General features: G+C 38.4%; 1 protein-coding gene across 1 annotated transcript; it reads left to right on the top strand.

Annotated features, from left to right (window-relative positions):
* Nucleotides 1-775: 775 nt before the first annotated feature.
* LOC104235760 (uncharacterized) lies at nucleotides 776-1,511 on the top strand. The gene is made up of 2 exons (XM_070165381.1): nucleotides 776-1,330; nucleotides 1,446-1,511. The coding sequence occupies exons 1-2, from the start codon at nucleotides 776-778 to the stop codon at nucleotides 1,509-1,511; spliced, it is 621 nt and encodes a 206-aa protein (XP_070021482.1).
* The last annotated feature ends 11,150 nt before the right edge of the window (nucleotides 1,512-12,661 follow it).

The raw sequence follows: 12,661 nt of genomic DNA, 5'->3' as shown, positions 1-12,661 counted from the left end.
ATAGCTTGTGTCCAGGAGACTAGGTGGGCAGGGACGAAGGCGAGAAATGCAGATGGGTATAAGTTGTGGTACTCTGGAGTCGTGAGGGGTAAGAATAGAGTGGGTATCTTGGTGGATAGGGATCTTAGAGAGTCTGTGGTTGAGGTTAGGCGAGTGAATGATAGGCTGATGTTTATTAAGTTGGTGATCGGTGAGTGCACCCTCAATGTCGTTAGCGTTTACGCACCGCAAGCGGGCTTGAATGAGGAGGTTAAGAGGCGCTTTTGGGAGGGCTTGGACGAGATTGTGCATAGTATTCCACCTACTGAAAGGTTATTTATTGGAGGGGATTTTAATGGCCATATTGGGGAGGCTGCTGGTAGTTATGGCGAGGTGCATGGTGGCTTTGGCTTTGGGGATAAGAAAGGATGAGGTACTTCGCTGTTAGACTTCGCTAAGGCTTTCGAGTTGGTGATTGCGAACTCGACTTTTCTGAAGAGGGAGGAGCATCTGGTCACTTTTCGGAGTTCGGCGGTGAAGACTCAGATCGATTACCTTCTCCTCAAAAGGTGTGATAGAGGGTTGTGCAAGGATTGCAAGGTTATCCCGGGAGAGACCCTCGCGACTCAGCATAGGCTCTTAGTGATGGAAATCGGCATTATGATGAAGAGGAAGAAGAGGTATGCTCGTGGCCGACCGAGGATTAGATGGGGAGCTTTAACCAAGGATAAAGCCCAGGAGTTGGAGGCAAGGTTATCCGCTATGGGAGCTTAGAGGAGTAGTGGACGCAAGCACTATGTGGTCGACGACGGCGAACTATGTGATGGAGGCGTCGAGAGAGGTGCTAGGTGTATCGAAGGGTTTTTCTGGCAGGCACCAAGGAGATTGGTGGTGGAATGACACAGTCCAAGGTAAAGTAGAGGTGAAGAAGGTAGCGTACGCGAAGTTAGCAGGGAGCACAAGCGAGGAGGAGAGGAGTGCGAATAGAGAGAGGCACAAAGTGGCTAGGAAGGAGGCAAAGCTGGCGGTTACGGAGGCTAAGAATGCAGCGTTTAGAAATCTATACGAGGAATTAGGGGAGAAAGGCGGGGAAAGGAAGTTGTTTCGGCTGGCTAAAGTGAGGGATAGGAAGGCCCAGGATCTGGACCAAGTAAGGTGCATCAAAGACGAGGATGGTAGAGTATTGATGGGAGAGTCCCATATTAAGCAGAGATGGCGGACGTACTTTTACGATCTTTTGAATGAGGAGGGGGACCGGGATATAGTGCTAGGGGACTTGGGGAATTCGAAGAGTCCCCGAGATTTTAGCTATTGCAGGCGCATTAAGGTGGAAGAGGTCGTGGGGCGTTGCGTAAGATGAGTAGAGGTAGAGCGACCAGGCCATATGAAATTCCGGTTGAGTTTTGGAAGTGTGTGGGTAGAGCAGGATTGGAATGGCTGACTGGGTTATTCAATGTAATTTTTAGGACGAAGAGGATGCCGAAGTAATGGAGGTCGAGTACAGTGGTACCGTTGTACAAGAACAAAGGTGATATCCAGTATTGTAACAATTATAGGGGTATCAAGTTACTTAGCCATACCATGAAAGTCTGGGAGAGGGTGGTGGAGGTGAGGGTGAGGAAGACGACGTCTATATCCGACAATCAGTTTGGGTTCATACCGGGCCGCTCCACTACGGAAGCTATCCACCTTATTAGGAGGTTGGTGGAACAGTAGAGGGATAAGAAGAAGGATCTGCACATGGTGTTTATTGACTTGGAGAAAGCGTATGATAAGGTTCCTAGGGAGGTGCTCTGGAGATGTCTTGAGGTGAAGGGCGTGCCGGTAGCCTACATACGAGCAATCAATGACATATATGATGGAGCTAAGACTAAGGTTAGGACGGTGGGAGGCGACTCAGAGCATTTTCCGGTTGTTATGGGATTACACCAAGGCTCAGCGCTTAGCCCGTTCTTATTTGCCTTGGTGATGGATGCTTTGACATACCATATTCAAGGGGAGGTGCCATGGTGTATGTTATTTACTGACGACATAGTTCTAATTGATGAGACGAGGGCCGGTGTTAACGAGAGATTGGAGGTTTGGAGACAGACTCTCGAGTCTAAGAGTTTCAAATTGAGCAGGTCTAAGACAGAGTACCTGGAATGCAAGTTTAGCGCTGAGTCAAGGGATGTAGGCTGGGACGTGAGGCTTGGGCCACAGGTCATCCCCAAGAGAGATAACTTCAAGTACCTTGGGTCGATGATTCAGGGGGACGGAGAGATCAACGAGGACGTCACTCACCGCATAAGGGCGGGTTGGATGAAATGAAGGCTTGCATCTGGAGTCTTGTGAGACAAGAAAGTGCCACCGATACTCAAAGGTAAGTATTATAGAGTTGTAGTTAGACCGACCATGTTGTATGGAATAGAGTGTTGGCCGGTTAAGAACTCCCATATCCAGAGGATAAAAGTAGCATAGATGCGGATACTGAGGTGGATGTGCGGGCACACTAGGATAGACAAGATTAGGAATGAAGATACTCGGAAGAAGGTGGGCGTCGCCCCTGTGGATGACAAGATGCGAGAAGTGAGGCTTACATGGTTCGGGCACGTGCAGAGGAGAAGCCTCGAAGCACCGGTGAGGAGGTGTGAGCGGTTGGCCATGGTGGGTACGAGAAGAGGTAAAGGGAGACCTAAGAAGTATTGGGGAGAGGTAATCAGGAAGGACATGGCACGACACATTTTCGAGGACATGGCCCTTGATAGGAAGGCCTGGAGCTCAAGCATTAGGGTTGTAGGATAGGGGTAGTAAAGCTTTCCTTACTTCATTCGGGGGTGAGGCGGGGTTGGATTAGGGTTGGTCTTAGATGGCTTGCAGTTTATGTTGGACCCACACTATTCTTGTTGTTTGTCTTAGCCCCGGGCCTTAGATTATGGTTACTGTTATTGCATGTCGTTCAGTTTTCGATTTTATGTATGTTACTATTACGATTTCTATTGGAGTTACTAATGAATTCTCTCCTCTTGTTTTTTTTTACTTTATTTTTGTCTTTCTGAGCCGATGGTCTATCGGAAACAGCCTCTCGGCCCCTATCGGGGCAAGGGTAAGATCTGCGTACACATTACCTTCCCCAGACTCCACTATGTAGGATTTTACTGGATAGTTGTTGTTGTTGTTTTTGTCTTAGCGAGAACTCGGAGTGTGTGCTAACCCCGAGTTTACCCGTATACAAAACTGAATCCCCTAAGTGTTCGTATCAATTGACATGTTTATTGTTATCTTCGTTGCAGCTCTGTAAAGGAGGTTAACTCTTTACAAGAAGTAAACCCCGACTGTTGGTAATGGGTGTCCATTCACCGATGTTGTGAAGGTCAAGATGTGGGGTCTCCTCCTGTTTTTGTATTCTTTTGGGATTAGATATACACAAGGCCATGCCACCCCAACCGTAAGGCAAAATCATACTCTATTTAACACAGTACACTTTATGTTTAGTCAAAATATCAAGTAATTCATTGACAGTGACGAAAACAATGTGCATCACGAGAAACGAAATAGGCACATATATATTTTCTTTTTCGAAATTAATACAGTATAGGAACCAATAGTGAAATGTCTGATCCTATATATCATTGTCGTTCAAATATAAAGAATTTGTCTATTTTATGCTACATTATTTCTCGTGTTTTAAGACCAAGGGACAATATGGAGCACTTATATGCGGCGACGGAAGTAGAATTTTTATAAAGGAGATTTAAAAAGTAAAAAAAAAGTATTATATATTTATATATATATACTAAGGGGGTACGGGATCGCTTCCGAATGAGGCTCAGGAAATGAATTACAAGAACTTCAGCCCTAGCTAGCTACTAACTTCTAGGTAAACCTTAAACCACGGTGTTCCTCACAACCCTTCAACGGCCACTTGCCTAAACGGGTCCAACTAACACCACCGGTTAGGTTGGCCTAATCAAGATTTACTGTTGAAATTGGTAACTGCCTGGTCTATACAGTTCTTAACCCATAACCTCATCGGGGTGACACTGTAAACTCCTAGCTACAAAAACATGCTTAGTAAAAATATTCGAATACTAAGTTTAACACTAACCTGTTTAGCATATCATTTAGGCTAACAATACTGCAAATATTGAAGAGGGAGGGAGTAGAATAGTACCAGAGACCGCCTGTTTGTGGCCAAGTGACCTTTTGATTTTATATCAGAATTCGAAATATTACAAGGGAGAGAGTTTTTTACAAGAGAGAGAAACTAGAGAGAAGTCAGAGCATTTTCTAAAACTTTTGCTAATGCTCCCCTCTCTAAAGAAAATGAAGATCCTTATATAATGGATCCTTATAAAAACAAACAAAACTAAAACAGTAAGTTGGTTGACAAAATAATTACAATGATGACCGACAAGATAAATAGAAAATTCTATATAATTACAACCGGACAACTACTTTATAAAAGTAGGATTACCTTCAATAATGGATGGGCCCGTGACTTTATTAAAGTTGTCTTTATTACCCCAATAATTTATGTTATGGGGCCTTCATGCCTTGGCTTTTCCTTTGTCGTCTTTTTTCGCAGAAGATTCTTCTGCAGTCTCCTTCAACTTTGCAAGGAAATCTTCAATTTCGTCAATGTTAATTTCTGTGCTTGGGCTGCTTTGAGCTTCTCCTGCTGCACAACCTTCTTCATCTGAAGTTTCACCGATAGAGGTCATCAATATATCGTCGCTGATTTGTGTTCCAAAATTCCTTGCTAAATCTTTCTTGACTTCTTCAAAATATGATGCAAGAATTTCTCCTTTTGAAACTACCTCTTTCTTCATTTGAAGTCGTCTAGTAACCATTTCAAAGGGACTTAATTTATCCCCTGCAACTTTTGTTCTTCCTTGTTGAACATAGGCTTCTAATTTAGCCTGAATTTGTTGGATTAAATCTTCACCAAATAATTTCCCTTGCTGATTTGATTGGAGTAACTTACTCCAGAATTTATTATAAAATTTTTTGTGAAGACAAGGAATTCCTTCGGTGGTATAATCAATTTGCACATCCCATTTCATTATCCAAGGGATAGAGAATTTTATGAAAAAATACATGGCAACAATGCCATCATAAAATATATTATCTTTTTGTAGAGAAATAATTTTGGGAGATATGTCTACCCATTGAGTATATAAACTCTTAAATAAGGGAGGAAGTATTTCTAATGACGGACCGTATAATTTCCACCATTTGAAGAACCAATTAGGGATCTGTTGTCTATTCATATTAGAACAAAGTTTAATGAACCAAGAATGTTTCCTATTAGGATTCTCATAAAGAAAAGTTTTATTAAAACTTTCTACATAATCCCAATAATTAAATTTGACTGATACTTTTTGGTCAGGATGAGTGTATTCTCGATCCTTGAGGGTACTGATACCCCATTCATCTGAAGGTATTACCTTCTTAATAATAATCTTTGAAAAACTATAATTTTTCTGGTATTCGCAGGATAAAAGTGCTGAATTTCAGCAGATCTTGTTGTCGAGAGTATAACCTCATAATGCATCCTGTATTTATAAGCAGGTGTAGCGTATGACGCTGTATCAAAATATCTGGCCATTAATTGCCACGGATTATCCTTCCATTTAAGGTCGGATTGTTCCAAAAGAATTATTAACTCTTTTGTGTCCTTTTGGTTATAAACCTCAAGATTCTCATTACTATCCTCTGATATGACTGAAGAGTAGGTTGGTACATTAGAAGATGTACCTTCATCTTTTATGGATTGTATAAAATCCATGAATTCCTTGTCTAAAGGGTGATTGGTATTACCTCCTGCTATATTAGCGGCTATTAGCCTTTGATTTCTAATTTGGGCGAGAATATTATTCCCTCTACCATCGGTAGATGCCCTTTCTCTTCCTCGACCTCGAGGAGGTCTGTATGTAGGTCTCATAGTCTGTAAAGCCAAAGAAAGAACTATTAGTTCAAATATTCTCTAGTGAGAAAATCAGGAAGGGTATTATTAGACCTTTTTTTGTATATTATTTCGAAATCAAAAGGGGCTAATAAAGTTTGCCACCTTGAAAACATTTGTTTGGAAACATCATGTTTAAAATCTTTATCAAAGATAAACTTTGCAACTTGACAATCAGTTTTAATCAAAAATTTCTGATTGTATAAATCAGTTTGGAATTTCATAACACATTTAACAATAGCAAGAATTTCTTTAGCTATAGTCACATAATTCTTATGGGATTCATTCCATTTTTCATAATAAAATTGAACAAGATATTCTTGTTTATCTAATGGAGAACATTGTTTCAATATCCTACCATAACCAATATCAGAGGCATCAGTTTCCACAACCTTTGTCCAAGTGGGATAGCGAGAGTCAAGCAAGGAAGGTTATTAACCTTTTGCTTTATTCTCTTCACTGATTCAGTATGACTGTCAGTCCAAGCCTTTGGGTTCTTCTTCAATCTATCATAAAGAAGAGCAATGTCCTTATCAAGATCCTTTATAAAAGGAGAAATATAATTCAAGCTTCTTAGAAATCGTTGAAGCTGGGTCTTATCAGTAATAATATCAGGGAATTTCGAAGCAAATTCAATACTCCTATTAATGGGAATAATCCTATCCTTTTCAATATTATGAGCCAAAAATCTAACAGTATTTTGGAAAATCATCATTTTTGGTTTGGATATGACTAAACCATTTTGAATAATAATTTTTCTAAACAAATCTAGATGTTTAAAATGAGACTCAATATTTTTTGAAAATACTAAGATATCATTAATATAAACAATTATGAAATCCGTATAAGGAAGAAAAATATCATTCATAATTTTTTGAAATTCGGAAGGTGCATTTTTCAAACCAAAGGGCATCACATTCCAATCATACTGACCCATTGGAAAATTGAAAGCAGTTTTATACCTATCTGATTCAGATATCTGAATTTGCCAATAACTTGATTTTAAATCAAATTTTGAAAATATAATGGCATCATGATGTCTGTCCAATAAATCCTTTTTATTAGGAATAGGATATCTGATCCATTTTAACACCTTATTAAGGGGCTTGTAATTTATAACTAATCTAGGAACTCCTCGTTCCTGTTCAGCATGCTTATTAACATAAAAAGAAGTATAAGACCATTTGGACTTTGAGGGTCTAATCAAACCCTTTTGCTGTAAGGAATCAATTTCTTTTTTGCTTAACTCCAAATAATCTGAGTTCATCTAACAAGGCCGAGCCTTGGTTGGGATATTATCCTCAGAAAAGTCTTCTTCATAAGTAAGACTTATGATCTGCTTTTTCCTACTCCAAAATTGATTTGGATGGTCACCACAGATAAAAGCAGAAAAGTGGTTTTTAAGAAAATTAATTTTTTCTACCAATTTAGGATTTTTTAAATCCTGTTCAATAGTAATGGAACAAATCTCATTTTTCAAAAATTCAATTTGATTGACTTTTGAAGAAATTTTATCAGAAATAATTTCATTTAGAAATATTTGGATTGGTTGAGTTATAAACTCAAAAGTAATACTACTACCGTTATAGATACCAGTAAAACTTTTTGTATCCCAGTGTGAAAAAGGCATCAATTTGTGGAAAAATGGGACACCTAGTATTACATCACGGTCAATATCTTTTACCAAAACAAAACTTTCTGGTATACAAATATTTTGTGGGAAAATCTAATCTTTAGGTAATTTATATGAAATACCCATTGGACCACTGCTAGCATTCTTTAAATGGTGAGTAGTTTTATGAAAATATCTTGAGGGTATTACCCCTTCTTTTACACAACTCAAATCTGCTCCACTATCAAATAAAACAACAAACTCTTTTTTGAAATTGTAATCGATCGAAAGAGATATTTTATTAAAAACTTTTGAGTGTTAAAATATTGAATTTTCTGCAAAATTTCATCTTCAGAAAAATCCATGGCTGCTAGTAAAGTATTAGCAGTATCTTCTTCCGTAGAACTTGTGACAGTATTTGTTTCAGTAATCTTGATACTGAGATTTTATCAGAATTTTCTAATTTGAAAATTCTTTCATCTAAGGCTACATTTGAAGCCTTTAGTTCCGAGATTTCTTTCTTGAGATAATTTATCTCAGTACTAAAATCTTGGACAGTAGCCATCCTTTCAGGTTGTGACATATTTTTGACCATCTTTCTGATTTTAGACATGGTGTAAGGTCCTTTTGAGATGGAATTTCTTCCACCTCTGTTCCTACTTCTGAGCTCGTAGGAAGTTTATCAATAATTTGGGATCTTAATTCAGGGTCCTTAATAACCCTTAGTAGCTCTATCATGCTGTCATTGGTTAAGACATTAATATTTAAGTCTGAAAATTGGGAGTAAATATTAAAAAGATCATCGTTAGTATTACAACAATGATTTGAGCATTGTCCCTTATCACAGAACTCTTGCTCATCTTCAGAAGATGAAATATAGTTCTCTTCCTGAAGGACTCGTAAATCTTCACTTGTGATGAATCATTTTCATCCGTGTCAGATATTTCTGGTGAAGAGTTCAAAAGAATCTTATATAACGATTCTTTGATACTATCATCTAAATCAAGGTCTTTGATTTTATCTTTAACCTTGCAATCTTTTGCATAATGGCCTATACGTCCACATTTGTAGCATGCCTGAGGTTTTTTTATTTGATATAACCCTTTTTGGCTTTATAAAAAGCCTTTCTTTTCTGGGTTCGTTCATAATGTTTCAAACATTTTTCAGGCGAACCCTTTTTCCTCTTGAAATCCTTTTTCTTATGGGATTTATTCCTATTAGAAGGTATGTTAACGGTGAATTGTTCACAGAATTTGCCTAATTGTTGTCTTTCAGTGAGACGATATTTCTTAATTTGCTGGTTTAGCTTAATCTCATTACACAGAGCTAAACCTTCCTGAGTGCATACACTAAAAAGTTTACCATATGAGTAAGTGTTACGACCCCAAACCGGACCCCGTCGTGATGACGCCTCTCGTGAAGACAAGGCTAGCCGACACAATTCCAAAATTTATTTTTAACAATTTAATAAGTCAATTTAAGTCATTTATAAGAATAAATCCCCAACAAGTACAAATTTAGCAAAATAGAATAAGTGCGTAAATAGATACAGCCCGACATCGGGGTGTCACAAGTCACGAGCATCTACTAAGGTCTGAATACAATGAAGAGTCTGAAATAAACTAAAAATAGTCTTAGGAAACAAGAGGGAGAAGAGCAAGGCTGCGAACGTCATACAGCTACCTTGCTAACTCCGATGACTCTGCCACTGAGCAATCAACACCCGCTACCGGGTTTAGAAATACCTGAATCTGCACAAAAGGTGTATGGAGTATTGTGAGTACGCCAACTCAGTAAGTAATAAAAGTAAATGAAAGATGAGTAGTAAGAAAACACATAATTTCACGTCATAGCACTACAACAAATACCGTATATTTCTCAAAAATAGTACAGAAACTATTTACTTCATAAATCAAGCTCAGTTCCAGTAAAACCTTTTAAAACAACTTTCAATAGTTTTAAACGAGTGATAAAACAATGAGTAAAAATGATAGAAATGTAAACAGCCCCTCGGGCAAAACATGTACCATAAACCGTCCCTCCGGCATAATATCAACAAAACCAGCCCCTCGAGATACCTCACAATCACTCGTAATCAGCCCCTCGGGCATAACATGAATCAAGAACCGCCCCTCGGGCAAAACATGGATCAAGAACAGCCCCTCAGGCAACAATATGAAACAACAACAGCCCCTCGGGCTACATCATATCACTCACACTGGGTACCCGCACTCACTGGAGGTATACAGACTCCTAGAGGGGCCCCTTACTGCCCAAGCGCAATAACAAGCCATCTCGTGGCATAATCAAATAGGCTCTCGACCTCATATCAACAAGTCACCTCGTGGCGTAACAAATCAGGCCCTCGACCTCAAAATCATGAATCAGTATAACACTGCTGCGGCGCGCAGCCCGATCCCATAATATCCTCACAACATAGTCCCTCAGCCTCACTCAGTCAGAAATCTCTCATGCCACTCGGGCAACAATAAAACATGATGCTCAGCCTAAAATATCATTTAAAATATCAAAATAGAGTAAATATGGCTGAGTTATGAAAACAGTAGAATACAACATGACTGAGTACAAATATGAAGTCCAAACAGTGAGGAATAGTAGTAAAAATTCCCTAAGGGTCCAAAATAGTTGACACAGGGCCCAAATATGGCATTCAGCCCAAAACATGATAATACTTTCCAAAACACAATGATATCAAACAGTTTTCAATCAAATACGCGGTTTAACAGTCATACAGGACGGACTAAATCAAATTTCGATCTCTATAACTAAAAGTGGACCTTTGGATCGTTACATGCTTATGCTCAAAACGCCAAAATCTTCCAAAAACGCTTCCAAAATGTATCCAAGCCTCATGGGACCCCAACAAAGTATACTAACAAGTCCCATAATATGACACAAACTTAGTCGATGCCTCAAATTACATCAAACAATGCTAAAACCGTGAATCACACCCCAATTCAAGCTTAATGAAACTAAGAACTTCCAACTTCTATATTCGTTGCCGAAACCTATCAAATCAAGTCCGATTGACCTCAAATTTTGCATACCAGTCATAAATGACATAACAAAGCTATAAAATTTTCAGAACTACATTCCGACCCCGATATCAAAATGTCAACCCTCAATCAAACTTTCCAAAAATCTTCTATTTTCCAACTTTTGCCAAAATGCACCAAATTATCCTACAGACTTCCAAATACAAATCCGAACATGCGCCTAAGTCCGAAATCACCATACGAAGCCATTGGAATAATAAAAAATATAATCCGGGGTCGTTTGCTCAAAAGTCAAATCTCCGGTCAAACTTAAGAAATCTTTAGCCTTAGATTTCTAGATTCCGTTAAATGTCGATAATTTGATCTAGGGACCTCCAAATTCGATTTCGGACATATGACCAAGTCTCAAATCATGATACGGAACTATTGGAATGTCAAAAGTCAGATCCGGGTTCGTTTGCTTAAAATATTGACTGAAGTCAACTCAATTGAGTTTTAAAGCTCTAATTCACAATTTAATCCATTTTTCATATGAAAACCTTCCGAAAAATTATACGGACTACATATGCAAGTAGAGGAATTATTTATACCACTTTTCAAGGTCTTAAAATACCGAGATAATTATTTAATTTAAAGATGACATTTTGGGTCATCACATTCTCCACCTCTAAAACAAACGTTCGTCCTCGAACGTACTAAGAATTATTCTCAGGTTGTCAAATTGACGATTTTACTTTTACACAAATATTCGCGGTTGATCCCACATTACCGCATTCAATATAAGTCTGACAATACCATTTCAATTGAGATTATTTCCTTTATCCATATTTGTAAACTTGAAGACCAAATTTCTTACACTCCAATCATTCTAGAAAGGTTCGATTTTCACGTCAACACATGATATTAGTCTCGACTGGCTATAGCAACTCGTTCCTATGCACTCATCAAATACGGGGTGTTATATTCTCCCCCACTTAGGGTCATTCGTCCTCAAATAATAAGTATAGTCCGTCTTCAAACACATAATATAACTTATCTCTTTCTTTGCACATCTCAATATCCTAAATTTTTCTAACTCCCAAATTTTTGAGAAATTTCGGTAGAGTCTCCCCTGCAATTGGGACTATCCACCTGTCAGAGTAACACCCAAACAACTCCTAACAACACATCCACAACTCAACAATGCACCACAATGTATATATCAATAATACTAATCTCCACATTACAAGCACTGGATTATCATAATGATATCTTGATATGAAACACGTCATATGTATGACCATAACCACATCTCTGGTCTTAATAGTTGTTCATAATAGATTATAGCATCGCCAATTAACCTCATGTTAACAAAATCTCATTTCAAACCTCTACTTTACTAACAACGAGGCATGGAGATCTCTTAATTACTTACCTAAATTAACGAAGAACAATTTACATCCCTGGGAACTCACCTCGTAGTCTAAAACTCAATAATCACAATACAAATCTAACAAATTATGCACAAAGTTATTCATACAAGAATTTTCAAATAAGTCTAATGTAACGGCCCGACCGGTCGTTTTGAGCTTTTGCACTTCGCTTGCCAGTTTTCGGGTATGACTTGCCCCGTGTGGGGTATTATGACTTATGTAAATCGTTGGTGTTGGGTTTCAGGTTAATCAGAATGAATTTGGAAGAACAGTCTCAATTGAAAGCTTAAAATTTAAAAGGTTTGACCAAGATTTGACTTGTGTGTATTTGATCTCAAGTTGGAATTTTTATGGTTTGGTTAGCTCCGTTATGTGATTTGGAACTTAGGAGCGTGATCGGAATGTATTTTGGAAGTCCGTGAAAGGTTTAGGCTCGAATTGACGAAATTTAGATTTCAGCATTTTCCGGTTGATAGGCGAGATTTTGATATAGGGGTCGGAATGGAATTCCGGGAGTTGCAGTAGCTTCGTTGTGTCATTTGGGATGTGTGTGCAAAATTTCAAGTCATTCGCACGAGATTTGATAGGCTTTTCGATCGAAAACATAATTTAAGAGTTCTTGGAGTTATTAGGCTTGAATCCTATGTTAAATTGGTGATTTGATGTTGTTGTGAGCGTTCCGAAGTTTTGAACA

This window comes from Nicotiana sylvestris, chromosome 2, assembly GCF_000393655.2.
Source record: "Nicotiana sylvestris chromosome 2, ASM39365v2, whole genome shotgun sequence".
NCBI classification, from domain to species: Eukaryota; Viridiplantae; Streptophyta; class Magnoliopsida; order Solanales; family Solanaceae; genus Nicotiana; species Nicotiana sylvestris.
The sequence above is the reverse complement of the archived record's forward strand: the minus strand, read 5'-3'. Positions and strand labels throughout refer to the sequence as shown.

Bases quoted from the DNA above. Each gene is read 5' to 3' on its own strand.
- LOC104235760 (XM_070165381.1), top strand. From the start codon at position 776: ATGTGGTCGACGACGGCGAACTATGTGATGGAGGCGTCGAGAGAGGTG. The intron at 1,331-1,445 runs GTAAGATGAGTA...TGTAATTTTTAG, and splicing joins AAGAGGTCGTGGGGCGTTGC to GACGAAGAGGATGCCGAAGT.